Below are 18,070 nucleotides of genomic sequence, written 5' to 3'. Positions count from 1 at the left end.
CATTCGCAGTCCAAGATGCTGACAGAGTTTCGTACAGAGACAACTCAGTCCCAGTCCTCATTCAGGAGAGGCTAAATGGAGGTTTACTTAGTCTCTATGCTGTAAGAATAAACGATCTCTTATTAAATTATATAATCCTGAAGTATCGTATTTACCTGCCAGACACTTGGGACCTTACTCCATAAAGGCCAGTATTTCCTATTTTATAAACCATTGCTCTAAGTGTCCAGAATTATTACTTCGAAGTTGCTTTGAGGAGATTGAAATGAGTTTTCATGGGCAGCCCTGTGATGCTGTGATGAGCAGCGCCGCAGTTACTGTAGCAGCAGCTGCGAGAGAACAGATTTAAGGCCCACCAGCCGCTGCTGCAGCGGTGCCCTGAGGCGCCGTCCCCCTGCCCGGCTGTGCGGAGGGGAGGAGCAGTCCCCGGCCCGGCCGTGGGGAGGGGCAGACCCCGGCCCCGGCCCGGCTGTGCGGAGGGGAGGAGCAGTCCCCGGCCCGGCCGTGGGGAGGGGCAGCCCCGGCCCCGCGCTCCGCCCGCCTGCGCTGCCTCAGCGGCGGGCCCGGCGCCTGCGCACTGCGGCGGGGAGCGGCCGCCCGGCCCTGCCCAGCCCTGCCCTGCCCCGCCCGGCCGTGCCCTGCCCGCCCGCCCGTCGGGGGTGAGCTGGCCGGGGCCGCTGCCCCGCTCGCCAGCGGTGCCGAGGGGCAGCGGGGGGGCCGCCACACCGCCCCGCATGGGCCTGGCGGAGCCATGGCCGCCCTGTACCAGAGCGCGGACCCGTCCGCCTCGGCCTCGCCCAACAAGCTGCTGGCGCTGAAGGATGTGCGGCAGGTGAAGGAGGAGACCACACTGGACGAGAAGCTTTTCCTGCTGGCCTGCGACAAAGGTACGGGCCCGGCCGCCCCTGAAGGTCTCGGCCGTTCCCCCGAGGGCCGGGGCCGGGTGCCAGCCCTGCCCTCCCTCCCCCGGCCCGGCGTGCGGGTCCCGCCGCGATGGGGCTCCGGGCCCGCCGGCCCTCAGCGGGAAGGGGCTCGGGGCCGGCTCCTCCCCGTTCGGGTTGTGTCGGAGGCATCTGGGGGGTGTTCGCTGTTAAAAGAGTCTCTGAGTAGAGAGCTGCAGTAAAATTGGGGCTTATCTAGACATCCCCAGGATAAGCGAGACCGGTGTCCTGTGGTTTGCACCATTGGTGGTGGATGGCAAGAGATCTGTCTTTATAAAATATGCTGCTTGCTTTAAGTGTATATTTAGTTACTTTTGAGTCGAAACGTGGCCTTAAATCAAACTGACGTTGAAAGTGTGAAACGTTGGACTCCAGGGTATGTTTTTAATGGTTTGCTGCAGGGCTGTGTGTGCCGGGGCCATAAGCACGGGAGCCGGGTGTTCTCTCTAGAGCTCCGTGCTGGCCCCGAGCTTGGTCAGCTCACAACCACAGGGGTATTTCTGCACGGGCATTCCCAGTCAACTTAATAGTTTTGCTCTGGGACTCGGTGATGGGATGCCTTGCATCTGCACGGCCGGTGCAGTCTGTCCTGAACATCAGAGGAAGCCATGGCTTTCTCTCTAACTATAAACAGAAATTCAGAGAGTTAAAAGGCTGCATAACAAAAGAAAGTAACAAAACCCAGTTGTCTGTATAACAGCTAGTTCACTACTCTTGGTATGTATTTTACTGTATTCTACATACACTTCTGCACATAGGTGCTCTACACTGAGATCTGCCTTGGTCATGGTCTTCTGTGTTATAAAGTAATTTGTTACCCTAGAGACAGTTTCAAAAAGCACCCTTGCTTTTCTGTGTGTTTATTTTTAGGACTGGAACTGAAGGGGTGGGTTAAAGTACATGTCTAATGCTTTCCTGAAGAGAGATCTGAAATATCTTGGTTTTCTCCCTGATGAGAGAATGCTTATCTGCCTTGACTTCTTACTTGTCTGATACACTCAGTTACTGTTGTCAGCTATGGAACAGTGTTTTGTTTGATGGTAGCAGGTCCTTAAAATTACCACATTTTTTATTATTTTATAACATGAAGTGATATCCCTACCTTGCTTCTGCAGGTGACTATTACATGGTTAAGAAACTCTTAGAGGAAAACAGCTCAGGTGAAATGAACATAAATTGTGTGGATGTGCTTGGACGAAATGCTGTTACCATAACCATTGAAAATGAGAACTTGGACATACTACAGCTGCTTTTGGATTATGGCTGCCAGGTATCCAGCAAATGTTATTAAAAATGTTTAGTGTGGTCATATATCTTATTTGTTAATCTGTCAGAATTTGGACATAAATGCAGTCTGCCTTTTAGGCAGTTTAATTATTTTTCTAGTAAATTGGAAAAAGTAATCATGAAAGTGGTTTCTTCTCACAAGTTGACTCTTTTAGGGGAATTTTATTGGCATGGCAAATATTTAAGTAACATTTCCTATGATATTAACAAGTTTGAGTTTTATTTTAAATGTTATTACTGCTGCTGATATAATGCACACATTATCCTCAAGAAAAAACGTACATGGTGTGAGTGCCTTACATTAAAAAGCGTAAAATGGAAAAAAAACCAACACCTTTGGCTGTAGAGTATATTAACTTTTTGAATGGTAGCACAGAAAAATTCACATTATATTAGTTGATTCTAAGTTAAGGCAAACGTATTCCTGTAGTGCTTTCTTGTTAAACTTGATCTGTGCTTGATGGTAGGGCAGTGTCCTACCAACAGGACTTCCTTAAATGTGTGCAGCATCTCTGCTCCTGGTGAGAGAGGGGAAGCTGTGATGGAATAAATATGTACGACAGGGAAAAGTAGCATCTTTTGTTACATTGTTTGATATTGGACATAAATAAAACCACAAACTTTTCACTACCTGAATCAGTGGCAGTAAGAAATGCTGTGTGTTTTTCTTTTATTATTTTTAAGTAAAAATCCAAGTTTTTGTAAATGAATCAAGAAGAAGAATATCATCTGTAAGGAAAGTGAAAAGCTGTTTGTCTCAGCATAATAGAAGGTGCAGAAGTGGTTGGTTACCAGCCAAGAAGGAAAAAGCTTATATTCCTAGCTATACCCCAGAATTACAAATGCGGGGCTGAAGTATCCCATATGCCTGAGCTGTGTTACACTAACACTTGCTTTTTATCTAATAACCTGGCACACTGGGTCTTTAAACTTGATTTTTGTAAGTCTTCCGCATCATCTTTGCTGGAAAGCAGTTTATTCAATTGATTCCTCTGCTGTTGGTGCAGTGGTACAAATTGTCACTAATGCTTTGTGAACTCCTGCAATGGCAACCTGAATTTGTATCCTGATCGTATGCCTGGTGATAATACAGAATATCATTTTAGTACTTAAAAATTAAATTAAAAAAATACATTAAAAAATGCAGTTTGTCTTGAGTTTGTCTCTTTGTGCTGTCTAAGTTACTGCTGTTTTCACATATGATTTGTTTTCTTTACTCAGTCCTCAGATGCACTTTTGGTGGCTATTGACTCAGAGGTGGTGGGAGCTGTTGACATTCTACTTAATCACCGACCAAAACGATCCTCCAGACCAACCATTGTGGTTAAGTGTTGTTACTTCTTGATTTTTGGTTGGGGTCGTGAAGGCTATTGCTTTTTTGGGGTACCTGTAGTATTTAAAACAATATTCTTAAATTCTGCATCTGTAAGCAGATAGAATCTGGACACCAGGGGTTATTTTGTAATCTGTTTTGTCCTGAAAGCTGAAATACATTATTTTGCTTTATCACCTAAGGAATTCTGTGGCTTTATACCTGCCAAACACATGCCAAGTTCAGAAAAGAAAAAACTAGTGATAATAAATCTTTTCTAGTAGTCTGTTTGCAAAGTAGTTAGCAGCCTTGACTTATAAAGTGTTTATTCATGTTTTGGGGCTTCATAGATTTTCAGAGTAGATCCATAAACATCAGATCATCACCTTGAAATTAAGCAATTGAAGCTTCCCTTGTCAATGCTGAAGTACCAAAGAACTTTTGAAAGCCCAAAAAGGAGGTAGAGGCAGGGAATAAGGTGTTGTGTAATGGAGAATAACACATTCAAGATATTTTTTCTGTACTTCAATACTAAATACAATAAAATTTTCAGAAACAAGAGCAAAATAACAATTTCTAATATCCTGTGTGTATTGGGAAAATAGGCAATATTTCTATGCAAATTAACCAGAAAAATATCTGGATCTTTTACTCTTTTTTAGTATTTATCTGACAGGTATTTGAATGTTGTTACATACTTTTCTTTCTGTTCATGTTATGAAACATTGGAAAGTATTTTGAAAGAGAAATTCTTCGTTGAACAGTCAAAAAACCCCTTACATGTAGTAGAACTGTAGGTAATAAATTTAGATACTTCCTACATTTTATTCCAGAAATTAATGGAGCGCATTCAGAACCCAGAGTACTCAACAACCATGGATGTGGCACCAGTAATTTTAGCTGCTCATCGTAACAACTATGAAATTCTCACTATGCTGTTGAAGCAAGACATATCATTACCCAAACCTCATGCTGTGGGCTGTGAGTGCACACTGTGCACTGCCAAGAACAAAAAAGATAGTCTGCGACATTCCAGGTAAGACATAGCAGTTATAAGGCATAATAAGAAGATTCTTAATTTTCTGGTATTGCAGAGAATTAAGATTCAATATGTTTCCTTTTTCTTTTTTTTAAGTTTTATCTGTGGATTCCATTAAAGTATTGTAGCTCTTATTGTGAGAGATGGTAGTTCTTGGGGATGGGTTGTGCCTGAAGAGGTTGGTGGGAGGCAGTGGCTTTTTACCATTTTGGTTTTATACTTCTAGTCACTATGCATAGTCACTGTGTGCCTTTCCTTTCTACCAGGTGTGTCTCAAACATTCCAGCTACCTTTGGCTTAGGGCCGTAGGGACTATGCAAATAAAATTTTTCTCAAGTTAGTTTTAGTACTTGGGGGTTTGTGAGCCAGAGTGAGGAAGTGGATAATTTTGAATCCTGTTTCTAAAAGTGTTTATGTGGCATGGATTGATGAATGCAAACTAAAGACAATTTTCTTTCTTTTTATTTTTTTTTCAGTATTTTTGAAAGTAGAAAGCTTTTTAATAAAGATTCAGACAAGGAGAGGGAGGTGGTAATCTGCTAAACATTTTGTGTGGTTATCTTGAGAGCATATTTGAGGGTTGAATAAAATTAATTATGAGAGAATTTGGATTAAAAAATCGCAGAGTTCAAAGATCATAAGTGTACTGCAGTTACAATACACAAGAGTTGTTGCATAGTTACTTCAATCTGTATCCATACTAAAAAATAAGAGAACTGAGAGGATTTGAGTTTTTGGTACTGAGCTACCACAGACCACATTCTGCTATCCATCCTATTCCCTGTATCTGAACTTCAGTATGAGAATAGATGTCAGTGAATCCAAAGCAGACAAACAATAGAAATATTTGAGATAGCAGCTCTTAATTTAATCTAGAACTTCTGCTGATGTACTGATAACAGTTGAAGTAGTGAGGAAAAGAAGAGGGAACCAGTTTCCCCAATTTTGGATACTAAATATGTCATGTATCTTCCAGGACATACTGCAGTTAATGCTTGTAGTGTCTGATTTTAACAAACCAAATTGTTTTGTCTTTCAGCTGGCCATTTTAGGCAAACCTTTGGAACAGGTTCTGATTTGAAGCTGCTGATGAATTAAAACATCTTCATTGTTTTTTTGTCACAGATTTCGTCTTGACATTTATCGATGTTTGGCCAGTCCTGCCTTAATAATGTTGACGGAGGAGGATCCAATCCTAAGAGCTTTTGAACTTAGTGCAGACCTGAAAGAATTAAGCCTTGTTGAGGTTGAGTTCAGGTAGGAATTGAAAACACAAATCAGTTTGAGTATTTTTATGAAATTACAGGTGTAGAAATATGTACGCATGAGAAAAAAAATATTCTTAAGTTTTTTTAAGTGGAATTTTTAAACGGATAATTAGACCATAGTAAGTTATATAATATAATGTATGCCTCATTAGTTGTCATTTTGACAGTTTAATTACTTTAAATAACTTTAGGTATAGACATTTCAATGTGTAGTTGCACCAGTAGTTCAAATTTCAGCTCTACTCTGCAAAAATAAACAGAAATTATGTGAAATGCTGACTTTCTTGGAAATCACACACCTATTAATCATATCAATATCTCACGATTTACTGAAAATGCAGGAGCAGTATAGTAGTACATACTGCTTCTGTGTGTTTCAGAAATGATTATGAGGAGCTCGCCCAACAGTGTAAAACCTTTGCTAAGGATTTACTTGCACAAGCACGGAATTCCCGGGAGCTGGAAGTGATTCTGAATCACACCTCCAGTGATGAACACGTAGACAAGCGAGGATTGTTGGAAGAGAGGATGAACTTAAGCCGTTTAAAACTTGCAATCAAGTATAATCAAAAAGAGGTTTGTCTTTGCAGTAACTTGATAGACTTTCCATATCATACTTTGCTAGTAATTAATTCCTTTGTTGTTTTGCCTCTGGACACAGAAGTGGAAATAAATTTGCAGGAGTTACAGGAGAGATGGTAATACACAAGTATCAGTATGTGAAACAGGGATGCTGCAAGATGCTTACTGTGGAGGTAAATGTAGTATTTTCTATATTGGAGTATAGGCTACTGCTTTGTTATGAACAGCTGTGGTAGTGGTAATTATTTATTCAGTTCCTCATTAAATCCTTGCCTAGAGAGGCATGGATCCTTGGGTGTCAAACATGATTTATCATCTTCTCACTGGTCATTAACTGTTCAGCATTGTCTCAGGCCTTGCCTGTGCTGCTCAGTAATTAGGTTGGACCTGTGCTGGTATAACTGAATAGCCCCTCTGTTCCAGAAGAGCAGCACTTTTTGTGCCATCAGTATGCAACTTTCTCCATGCAGTAGGTTATTGTAATTTTTTGTCCCTTTGTAAATTGTAACTCTAGTTTTCTGTGCTGGAAGGCAGATGGGTATTTGTGGGATTCTAGTAAAAGGACCAAGGATAGAGTGGAAGTTTCCTTTTCATGCAAAATCCATTTTTAGTTAGCATTTATGAAAGGAATTATATAATCGTCTGTTCTACATGTATAGGCTTAAACTGTTTTGAAACTGTTGAAATACATAGCATTTAAAAGTCCTGAGCTGTAGTTCTGGAATGCCCCACAACCAGCATTACACATTTCTGGCCTGCACTCATCAAGCACACTGAAGTATTTTGGTGTTCCTCTGGGTTTCAGCATAACTTGCTTTTACTGCAGGGCTTGCAAAATAACAGCTTTTTTGTGTGGTATACATATAGTTAGAGAATTAATTTTAATTATGCAACTGAGTAATGTGTGTTAAGAAACCTAGAATGATTCCTTGTTTGTTTCTCCCCCCCCAGTTTGTTGCCCAGTCCAACTGCCAGCAGTTTCTCAACACGGTGTGGTTTGGGCAGATGGCCGGCTATCGGCGCAAGCACACCTGCAAGAAGATCCTCACTGTTCTCATGGTTGGCATTTTCTGGCCACTCCTGTCCCTGTGTTACTTGTTAGCTCCTAAATCTCGAGTAGGTCGAATAATTCACACTCCCTTTATGAAGTTTATTATTCATGGAGCTTCATATTTCACATTTCTGTTATTACTTAATTTGTACTCCCTTGTCTACAATGAGAATAAGAAGAACACAATGGGACCAGCACTTGAGAGAATAGACTATCTTCTGATAATATGGCTTATTGGTAGGTATGATTTGAGTGGATTGGATGACAATTGCTGAATGTATATAAAAAATTGCCAGTTTAGTTGTACATCAGCAATAAACAATAACTCAGTCCTTCATGACCAGTTCTGTAATGCTTGGTTGGAAAAGTAGTTACCGACAAAATTTGGACTTGCTGCACAGTGGTTTAAAGATAAAAGTATATGTTTTGTATGTTTATGTATGCATGCTCCATCTTAGTCTAAGAAATTAGAGGTGTGCATTTACCTCATACTGGTTTCAAAACACAAAAACAAGTATTGTTTTCCCATGTTGTAGTTTTCTATTTCTGTATGTCATTGTCACCAGTTATCCTAACTGTACCAGAAAGGCCGCATGTCACTTCTGGTTGATGCAGCAGAGGGAGCACAGGTATAACATTTGTTGAGTATTCAAGAGCTTTGGTTGAAAGTCCATAACTTTTACCTTGTTTTTGGTTGTGTGGAATGTGGGTTTTTTTACAATAAAATTTACCTTTCTTAATGTAAGGTAATTAGATATGTATCATTTGTTGCTTGTAAAAACTTGTAAAAAGCAGTGATGTGGTAAAAAACAACACAGTTTGTATCTTAAGTAATTCTGAAGGTGATTTATTTGATACTTCAGGATGAGGGAATTTTTGTGTAATGGTGATTCCTTTCACAACTGAGCTGTATTAAAACTGTTGAGCAGTTCTTGCAGATTTTGGAAATATGTAGTATCTCCTACGCAAACACAGGCAGGTCTTAAAAGAAACTTGAAAACTTCAGATTTTCACTACAAGTCAAATTCCACCTTTGCTTTGAAATTAAATATTATCATTTTGTAAATTCTTTTGTTCCATCAAGTCTGCTGTGGACAAAGCGTGTCATTAGGTGGTCTTGGTAATTTTAATTAAAGGCTATAGAAATATATATTTTCTGCATGTAATATTCTAATATAGATTTCAAGTAGGATTTAAAAATTATATCTAAGCAACATAATCATTAAAATGAGGTTATTTTTTTCCTGCAGGAATGGTGTGGTCAGATGTTAAGAGGCTCTGGTATGATGGTTTAGAAGATTTTTTAGAAGAATCCCGCAATCAGCTTAGTTTTGTCATGAATTCCCTGTATTTGGCAACTTTTGCTCTTAAAGTTGTTGCCCATAACAAGGTGAGCACCAATCTTCATAGACCCAAAGCTCCTCTGGGGCTGACTGAGCAAGTATGGTTTTAGTACATTGCTGCAAAATACCTGAAGATGTGTTATGTGTGGTGTGTTAGGAGTAGGGTGTTGTGGTTAATTGTACATGTAATAGCCTATGATGTGGTGCAGTGTAGGTTTTGGGTTTACAAGCTCTATGTGGTGTGGGCCATGCCGTTGTCAAGACCTCAGGTCTCGTTGCACCTTGGTCTTCAAAGCAGAGTTGATCAGGCAAATGGGAGTCAGAAAACACATCACAACATGTTCAACCACTTGGAACCCCCAAAGAGAGCTATTGTCTTCCTTGTAAGAACTGGCTGCTCTTCCAAATGGCTTGAGTTTTGTTTAGGGAAATGCATCTCATCAAACTGGGCATTTGAGCTTGCCTGATTCAGTACTATGCAGAAAGCTGATAATATTCTCGGTGTTTGGATTGCCTAGTGCATTTTTGTTATATTTAGCTTTTGATTACATATACTCGAATGTCATAAGTGGTGGATTTTTAATTGGTTTTTGCTTGGTGGGGTTTTTTTGGTTGGGATTTTCTTTGGTAGTAAGGATAAAAGCCCTGAGACCATAGAGGGAGCCTTGTCTTGTCTCTATGAAAAGCCATCTGGATTTGATTGAAAATACAAGTTTTGAAAATTATCATTGCCATTCTATTGCATGTCTTGTTAACCACACAGCACATGGCAAACTGCCAGACCAATTGAATCTGAATATTACAGCAAAATCCAAACCAGTGCAGTAGCACCATTATTGTATCTTGAAAACTGCAAGTTGACAGCTGTTTGGCAGTTGGGAGGAAAATAAACTGCTTCAGTTCTTCCCAACTTGGTGTTTGGCTCATTTCCCTATCCCAGCATTGATTCAGAGGCTGGTAATCATTTGGAAAGGAAGGCTCCATTTCTTGGAAAAAAACTAGAAGGAGAATGCCACATTGGGCTGCTTTCCCAGCCATTTGCTTTGCAACCAGCATGTCTCTAGCAGTAGTTCTTTGCTGACATAAGACCCATTGTTGCCAATTTAAATTGTAACCTTTTTGAAGATGCAGGACTCCTGTCCCATACAATAGGCATATAGTGGGGGGGTTCCCCCTTTTATATGGCCAAAATTTTTTTTTAGAGTTTATAAATAAGATAGAAAACCAAATAAAAATGTTCACTTTGCATCTTAAGTCCCTTATAGGCCTTGAAACTGTAAGAAATAAAGGAAGAATCTCTGTAGCAGAAGGATTTGTACACGTTCAATTGCAGTGTGTAACAAAGTATTTACCCCTATTTCTTGCCATCTTTGTGAAGCAGGCTTTTGGGTGTTATTGTAAAGGAGCTGGGAGTTCCTTGGTTTTTGAATGTCCGTTTTGAGACAGTTGAAGCTGGTAATATAAATGCTGAATATTATCAGCCAAACCAAAAGTTAGGAATCTGTGGTTGTTCCCTGACTAAGTTAAATAGTAGTACTTAGTGGATAATACCTCGAGAAACCATTTACTTGTAACTCCCATTCTCTGTAGCCATTCATAAAATCTGTTGAAGAAACCCCAAGTCATAAGTCTTTCCAAAACTGGTCAAGATCAGCTGCCACCACGTTGCAATTGCATGTGTACATTGGTTTTCTTTTCAATGCTATTTTTGACTGAGGCCTATTATACAAAGCAATGAACATTTTTACTAAGTACCCAAGTCACTGTTTCAATAGACTCTGCAAAACAGTAGAAGTAAAGGAGAACCAGAGAATGAATGCTTTGAACAAGTGAGTGGCAGAGTTAGGTGTTTAAATTGTCTGATTTCTGGCTCCCTCTGGAATGGCTTTTAAAATGCCTTTGTCTGAAAGCCTGACACCTATGAGTGATACATGTTAATTTCTTCTGTGCTCTTGCCTGGTTTGGAAGTAGCAGTAGGGAGAGGGGTAAGGGTACATTTCTGAATTTATAATGTTAGTGATCTCAACTTGTCCTTTTTTATGTTGCAGTTTCATGATTATGCTGAAAGGAAGGACTGGGATGCATTCCATCCTACCCTAGTGGCAGAAGGTCTTTTTGCCTTTGCCAATGTTCTTAGTTACCTGCGTCTCTTCTTCATGTACACAACCAGCTCCATTCTGGGACCACTCCAGGTGAATAGCATTACTTTTTGAAAAAATATTAAACCTAATTTGCTATCAAGAGTCTTATTGAAAATAGGAAAAATGTTAAAATAAGAAAGTGAAAAGTAGAAAGAAGTAATACTGCATTGAAGTTTGATTTTTTAAAAATTAATCTCTTGTGTAAAATATACTGATTCAGATGGGAAAAGGTAAGATAAAGAGTGAAAGACCTTGTGTAGTTCAGTTAATGTACTTTTCTATGATAGCTATACCTATACCGTCTTTTTGTTTTAATCTCTTTTACGGTTAACATAATGCCTTAAGCTTTCACAGTTTGGAAAGTATAAGGATCATCTTCTTCCTGTAAAGTTTTATTCAAATAATTGCCTTAGCTTCTTATCTCTAAAGAGATAGATGAGTAATTGTGTAACAAGGAAGAGTAATCAAAAGACTTTCTGTTTATGTCTGTGATCTTGAAGCTGCACCTTGAGTTGTGCAAATTGCTTTTGTTTGAAAAATAAAATCTCTCAGGAGTATTGCAATACTTACCTATTTATTGGCAATTATAAGAAGGGAGAGCAGGTTTCTTCTTGCTTGATATTTGTTGGAGCCTTCCAGTAATGATGACAGTAAAACCTCTCACATTTTAATTATCTAATTATCTAATTTATACATTTTAAATGGAAATGTACTTGCACACTTTGAAAACGATACTAAAATCTTGATGTTGTATTAAGCACTAGGGTTGTACAAAGTGATTGAACACTGAAGTCTCTCCACATTTTAAAGAAATTCACTGTTTAATGTGCATATTTATTTATGTTCCAGATCTTTCACAAGTTTTTTATTAGGAGACTGTGTTATGAAATTTTCCAAGTAAATAAAAACAGTCAACAGTCACCCCATTCAGAGGCACACAGGAGCTTACGTTATTGCTGCTGGCCAGTAGGGCCTGTGCAACAACTCTTACAGTATTTTCTGAAAGTAGGTCACAAAGTTCAGATGGTGGTAATCAAATATGGCATGGAAACCCAGCAGTGGGGGTGGGGGAAGGCAGCTAGCGTGTTCTCTTGGCTCTTAAGAGTTATTTTTAAGCCTTCAGTTACTTGACTCATTGGCTAATAAAACCTGTTATAATCCAGATTTGTAAATTGGCTGTGTGTGGTGGATTTTATTATTAACAGAAGGTAGAGTAGTACTTCCCTAGATGAGATAATTAGATTTCAAGTGCTTTGAAATTGTAAATACTTAGAGAGGGAAAGCATGAACCTATGAAGAAAGCAACTGGCATTTGGGGTGGGTTATTACACTCTCTTCCAAACAAAATAGTTTTGGGCAGTTCAAACTTTTTGTGCGTTCCTGTTTAGTCTACGTTTTCTCTCTCTTGGCTGGAACCATGTATTAGAGGGGAAATGTTTTGTTGTTGGGATTTGGGTTGGGTTTTTGTCCTTAAAGGGTTGGATGTGATGAAACAGTTTGATGGGGAGTACAGTCATCCTCTGAGCACACGTGCACAGAATCAGTGCAGAGCTCTGCCCACGGCAAAATCTCCATGGCCGTAACAAACTGTACAGACTCTGAATGTGCTGTGCTGCAGGACGTACTTGGTGAGTTTCCAGCTGCAAAGGACTTGATCTCCCAGTAAAGCTGGACTTGCAAAACCTGGCAATTGTGCTACAGTTCTAGACTGGGATTTGATACAGATTTTGATTCATATAGGACCAGGCTTTCCACACACTGATTTATATAGATCAGATTTGCCCAATCCCACATAACATATATTTGCATTCTTTATAATGGTACACTGTTCTGAAGAAGTTTGTAGGAAGACTAATTAAATTATATGAACAGTTTATGCTGTGTCTGTGTAAAAATTTGTGCTTATGTCAAAAGCAAATTCCTATGTTGGAAAAAATCACAAGCATATGATTGGTTTTTTTGAAAGGTGCTGTATTTCTAATGTTGCAGAATTCTGTATAGGGTATTTTGAAATGGAAACTAATGATCCAAATTTACTGTCATACTTTGTATGCTTTATCCTTCAATTTCTGTGTGCCTACACATGTGTTTATTTAAAATCATACATAAAATATACAGTGAACTAATTTTGTATTCTGCAGGTGGGCTTTTGTATACTACTTTTTGTTTAATTAGTGATAGATGATTCTAAATGTTTCGATTAATTCAGTGTTCTTCTAAGTGTTTTCTTACCTTTCTATGATGGCATTTATGTTTTAATGCATTTAATTTACTACTTTTGTCTGTTGATCTGTGAGTTCCTTATTACCATTGGTATTGCAAATAAATAACAAAGTGTGCATACTATTACTTATTTTATTTGGACGATATTAATTTTCCAGGTGATGTTAAAATTACTTGTATATTCTTTTTAATATCTAGAATTTTTCTCTGGAAAACAATACAAGGTTATCTCCTGACCTTAAGGTCTGTTTAGCATATCAAAATTTAATGTAAATATTGAAAATGTAAATAGATTTTTTTGTTGACCAAAGGCTGAATGAGACAATACAAATCAAAATAACTACATGTTTTACTAAAGTTATAAATAAATCTATTTCACAGATTTCAATGGGGCAGATGCTGCAAGATTTTGGAAAATTTCTGGGCATGTTTCTTCTTGTCTTGTTCTCATTCACAATTGGATTGACCCAACTTTATGATAAAGGATTTACTGTAAATGAAGAAAAAGACTGTGCGGGCATTTTCTGTGAACAGCAGAGCAATGATACATTCCATTCGTGAGTTTGAGTTCTATAAAATAACTGTATTATTTTAGCCTTTAATCCCTAGTAATTAATTTACCTAAGCAGATTTTTTCCCTTGTTTCTGTAGGTTTATTGGTACATGCTTTGCTCTTTTCTGGTACATCTTCTCCCTGGCACACGTTGCGATCTTTGTGACACGTTTTAGCTACGGTGAAGAGTTACAGTCTTTTGTGGGTGCTGTTATTGTTGGGACCTACAACGTGGTGGTTGTGATAGTATTAACTAAACTCCTCGTGGCAATGCTTCACAAAAGTTTTCAGCTGATAGCAGTAAGTGGTGTCTGATTAATTACCAATTACCTGTATCTTTGGATTTGATACAAATTTCTTCCTATGATGTGTAAACTCATGGACCTGTAGACCTCATGGATGAGCTCTGTGAGCTCATATTTTTCCTTCAAATGACAAGTTTTTATTTACTTTGATTTAAAAAAAATGTCATTTCCATATTGAATATGTGCAGGGCTTTGGCCCACTGGGAATTGATGATTTCTTGGTATAAGCTGTTCAAATGCTGGTTTTGATATGTGTGGTGCTTTGGCATTTGATTGTGCCTTCTGAATTTTATACCAGAGTATATAGGGAATTGAAGAAAGATGTATTTAAGTATTTAATATTAGAATATTCAAGCAAACCTGTTAAAATATTCTATAATCTATTGAAATGCTATATAATCAAAATTAAATTATGGTCAGTTTTTCAGGTATGAGAAAATGAAACTTAAAAAATGACCTATTGATATTTCTACTTCTTCTCTCTGTTAATGTGTCTGATGTTTTAGAATCATGAAGATAAGGAGTGGAAGTTTGCTCGTGCCAAGCTTTGGCTTAGCTACTTTGATGATAAATGCACACTCCCTCCACCTTTCAACGTTATACCCTCTCCCAAGACTATTTGTTACCTTTTCAACAGTCTCAGTAAATGGATCTGCTCTCATACATCAAGTGGCAAAGTGAAACGTCAGAACAGCCTCAAGGTGAGGAATGATTGGACGAGCTCTGGGCTCTTGGAGCAGCTGGAAAGGTGCTGCTTGCTGAAATGAAAACCCAGATTGCTGCATGGAGCTGCCTGTCAGAAGGCTATTAAGATAAATAGGAACTACAGAATATTGTGTGTTGGCATCCAAGATAAATAAGTGTTACTTATTTCTACTTAAGTAAGGTTTTATTCACTTTCTGGTTTGGGAATTTCAACCCACTTCCCTCTAACCCCCAATTCCCCCAGAAATAGTCTGAAAAAAAAAAGGCTTTGATTGAATGAAAACACATAGAAACCTCAAGGAAGTATGTGCTAATCTCAAAAATGGTAAGGTTAGAATATTCTTTGGAGAAGGTAATTGGTTTTAAACATATTACAGAAGTGTTAGAATAACCAAAAAAAAAAATTACTGAAGCCACTCATTGGTAGGGAAAGCATTTTTTGTTTGTTTATTTTATAAACATTTTTTGTACCCTGCAATTTTGCATTCTAATTTTGCATCTTCCTGCTGACGAAAATAGCATTGAAAAAACAAATTTAAGCACTTTGTGGAATTTGTACTGAGAGACATTCAGGGTTGTGGAACTCTTGATTGCTCACAGAACAATTACCAAGCCAGGTAGATAAAAAATTTCAGTTTTGCTGGTACAGCAGATTATAATTTAAGTTGGATTTTGTGGACAGTTTATATGCATTGTACATTTGTGTACCTCAGGATGTATTTAAAAAATAGCTTTGTTATTTTGTTCATTTTGTTTCTTCTCTGTAGACTTGTATAAAGCTTTTAGGGCTCAAAAATCACATCCTTATTAAATACGTTCTGTTTGTTGAAAGGAATGGAGAAATCTGAAACAGAAGAGAGATGAGAATTACCAAAAGGTGATGTGTTGCTTAGTGCACCGGTACTTGACTTCCATGAGGCAGAAGATGCAAAGCACAGATCAGGCCACCGTGGAGAACCTCAATGAGCTGCGGCAGGACCTGTCAAAATTCCGGAACGAAATGAGAGACCTGCTCGGCTTTCGAACTTCTAAATATGCCATGTTTTATCCAAGAAACTGACTGTTACACAAAAGGTGTGTACTTTCAGATACCCATAGGTGAAAGTGTTGACCTAATTCTGTTGCCAGATCATAGAGACAAGATTATTGCACAAAAATACATTTGAAAATGCGTTTGCATGAATTTCAGCTTGGTGCCCAGGTGGTCGAAATGAATGCAAAAACAGATACACTGATTTTCTTAACCTCTTAATCCTGGTATGTATATAAAATTTGTATATAGGAGTTTTTTAAATGTTCCTCAGACTGTCTGTGGCTGTCAGGTGTTAGAGCTTCATAACTAGCACAATGTGTTTCTTTCTTCTATTTTTACTGTTTGTTCTTTTTTGATACTTGTTTTTCAAGTCATGGGAGAAGATAGCCTTTATTTTAAAATGAAAATGCAGCAGTTTATTTTTAATAGAGAAGTCGGATAAAGAATAATAGAAAATTTCCATCACAGTTGGAAATTATGTATGACTGTAGGTTACAGTGCATGTGAAGACTGTATGGCTCTGAAAGAGGCAGTTCTAGTTTTGTACCTTAACACTGACTGTAAACTAACATTTATAGAATACAGTAAATCAAATCATCAACACTTTTCACTTTTGTGGAAACACTGACATTTTGAACACAAAATAGACCAACCATTTCTTGAATGTTTATGGTTATGTGTAAGACAATCTAACCCTGCTTGGATTTTTCAGCAGTGCCTCAATAGTGCATTTTAATATACGTGATTGGGATTGGGAACAGAATTTAAAAGTTAATCTGTGAATATTTAATGTTTAGTATCTTGGGTTTTTAAAATCTAGATAAATTATTTGAATTATTAAAACCTGTGATTTCATGAAAATGAGGTGGAGCACATGAGTGCTATTGTTTGCAGTGCTGAACAATTCCTGTGAACCATTCTACTCTTCTTTCTGTGAGGTTATTGAGTCTTATCATTGGAGAGATGTACTTTAGAAGGGTCTGCTTGACACAGGTTTTACATATCCTACTTTTAAATTTGGTTTTCTTTTTCATGTTCTTCACCCGAATTGTTGCCAAGCTAGAATTTTTTTTATGTCAGGTATACTGTGTTTTGTGAAAATAGTTTATCTGACTTTGCTTACAATGGACAGTAAGGGCTTTGTGGATTTTCTGTGCTAGAGGGTCCTATATGGTTTATATGCTTATATATAATTCAAGCTGACAAACTGTAACTGAGAAATGTGAGATTCCTGTATTTTTAATTACAAAGTAAGTATATTTATGACACCTAAAGGATTGATTGACAGTTTTGCTGTTCTGATGGTGCTGAAAATGGTTGTGTGTCCAGAAGGCGCAGGTAGCCATTGTGCTCTTTGACTGCAGTTGATTTGGGAGATTGACAAAGTGGAGGCTTATGTGAATGTTTACTTTTTTGAAGGAATTCTTATAAAACTCTTTCTTGTAAAGGTAATATATTTTCCGTACTATGAAATTATGTATTTCTGAACTAGGTTTTAATACTCTGCTTCCAGACGTGTTAAGAGTATAGAGGGGTTCTGATATGTGTTGGCTTTTCATGGGAATAGGAAGTTAACCTCCTGGTTCAAAGCAAAGAGGATCACTGAGTTTTGTATTTGGACTGAGATCTCATGTTTGAATAATGCACAAACATAAAAACTGTGCTGTGTATGTTATGTATATTCAAGAAAGGAAGCAAATAAAAGCTCTTTGAAAAATATGGTTGTATTAATATTTGTCATATTGAAAACACATTATGTATCAGTTACCATACTGAAAATATTTTCTTTGTCATGCTGAGGTAATAGATTTAAGGAAGGTAGCTGGTGTTAATGTGTTACTAATCCTGTTTGGGTCATTGAAAAAGCTTCAAGCAGTGCCATGAAGTGATGCTGGTTCCAGACCAGCTGGCTTGGATCCTAGAGGCACCATCAGCTGTTTGGCCCTGGGATGTTGGTTATGGGGACCTGAGGCTGTTGACAGTGTGACTGAGGGAGCTCATGGAGCTGTTTCTGAGTGCTTTTCATGGACTGAGCAGAGTCGCTCAGAGCTTGGTCAGTGCCTTGTGGCACTGTGCTCTGCTGTGGTGTGGATGGCCTTAGGGAGAGCTGTTGCACCTCAAGGCTCTCGGGGGTTTTGGATTGGGAGTTTTGGAGTTTTTACTTGTCACTGAAATACAAACCTGCAGAGTGAGACAGAAAGAAGTTTGTTCTCTGCCATACCTCAATTATATGACACTGTAATCTCTGTCTTATTTAAAAGCTGCTGTGCTCTTCCAATCTATGTGG

The 18,070-nt window shown here is 38.4% G+C and overlaps 1 protein-coding gene across 1 annotated transcript; it reads left to right on the top strand.

The window, feature by feature from the left end:
• Positions 1–751: 751 nt before the first annotated feature.
• Positions 752–17,485, top strand: TRPC1 (transient receptor potential cation channel subfamily C member 1; the record flags this gene model as incomplete). The annotated part of the gene is made up of 13 exons (XM_083868678.1): positions 752–887; positions 2,057–2,211; positions 3,450–3,551; positions 4,374–4,576; positions 5,705–5,836; positions 6,228–6,423; positions 7,381–7,717; positions 8,731–8,870; positions 10,872–11,015; positions 13,569–13,744; positions 13,839–14,040; positions 14,552–14,746; positions 15,583–17,485. 13 exons carry the CDS (start codon positions 752–754, stop codon positions 15,808–15,810), a joined length of 2,346 nt encoding a protein of 781 aa, XP_083724804.1. The 3' UTR covers positions 15,811–17,485.
• Positions 17,486–18,070: the final 585 nt, after the last annotated feature.

This window comes from Zosterops lateralis, assembly GCF_965231275.1.
Source record: "Zosterops lateralis genome assembly, chromosome: 10".
Lineage (NCBI taxonomy): Eukaryota > Metazoa > Chordata > Aves > Passeriformes > Zosteropidae > Zosterops > Zosterops lateralis.
Note: the sequence above shows the minus strand (reverse complement) of the source record. Positions and strands in the feature narration are given on the sequence as shown.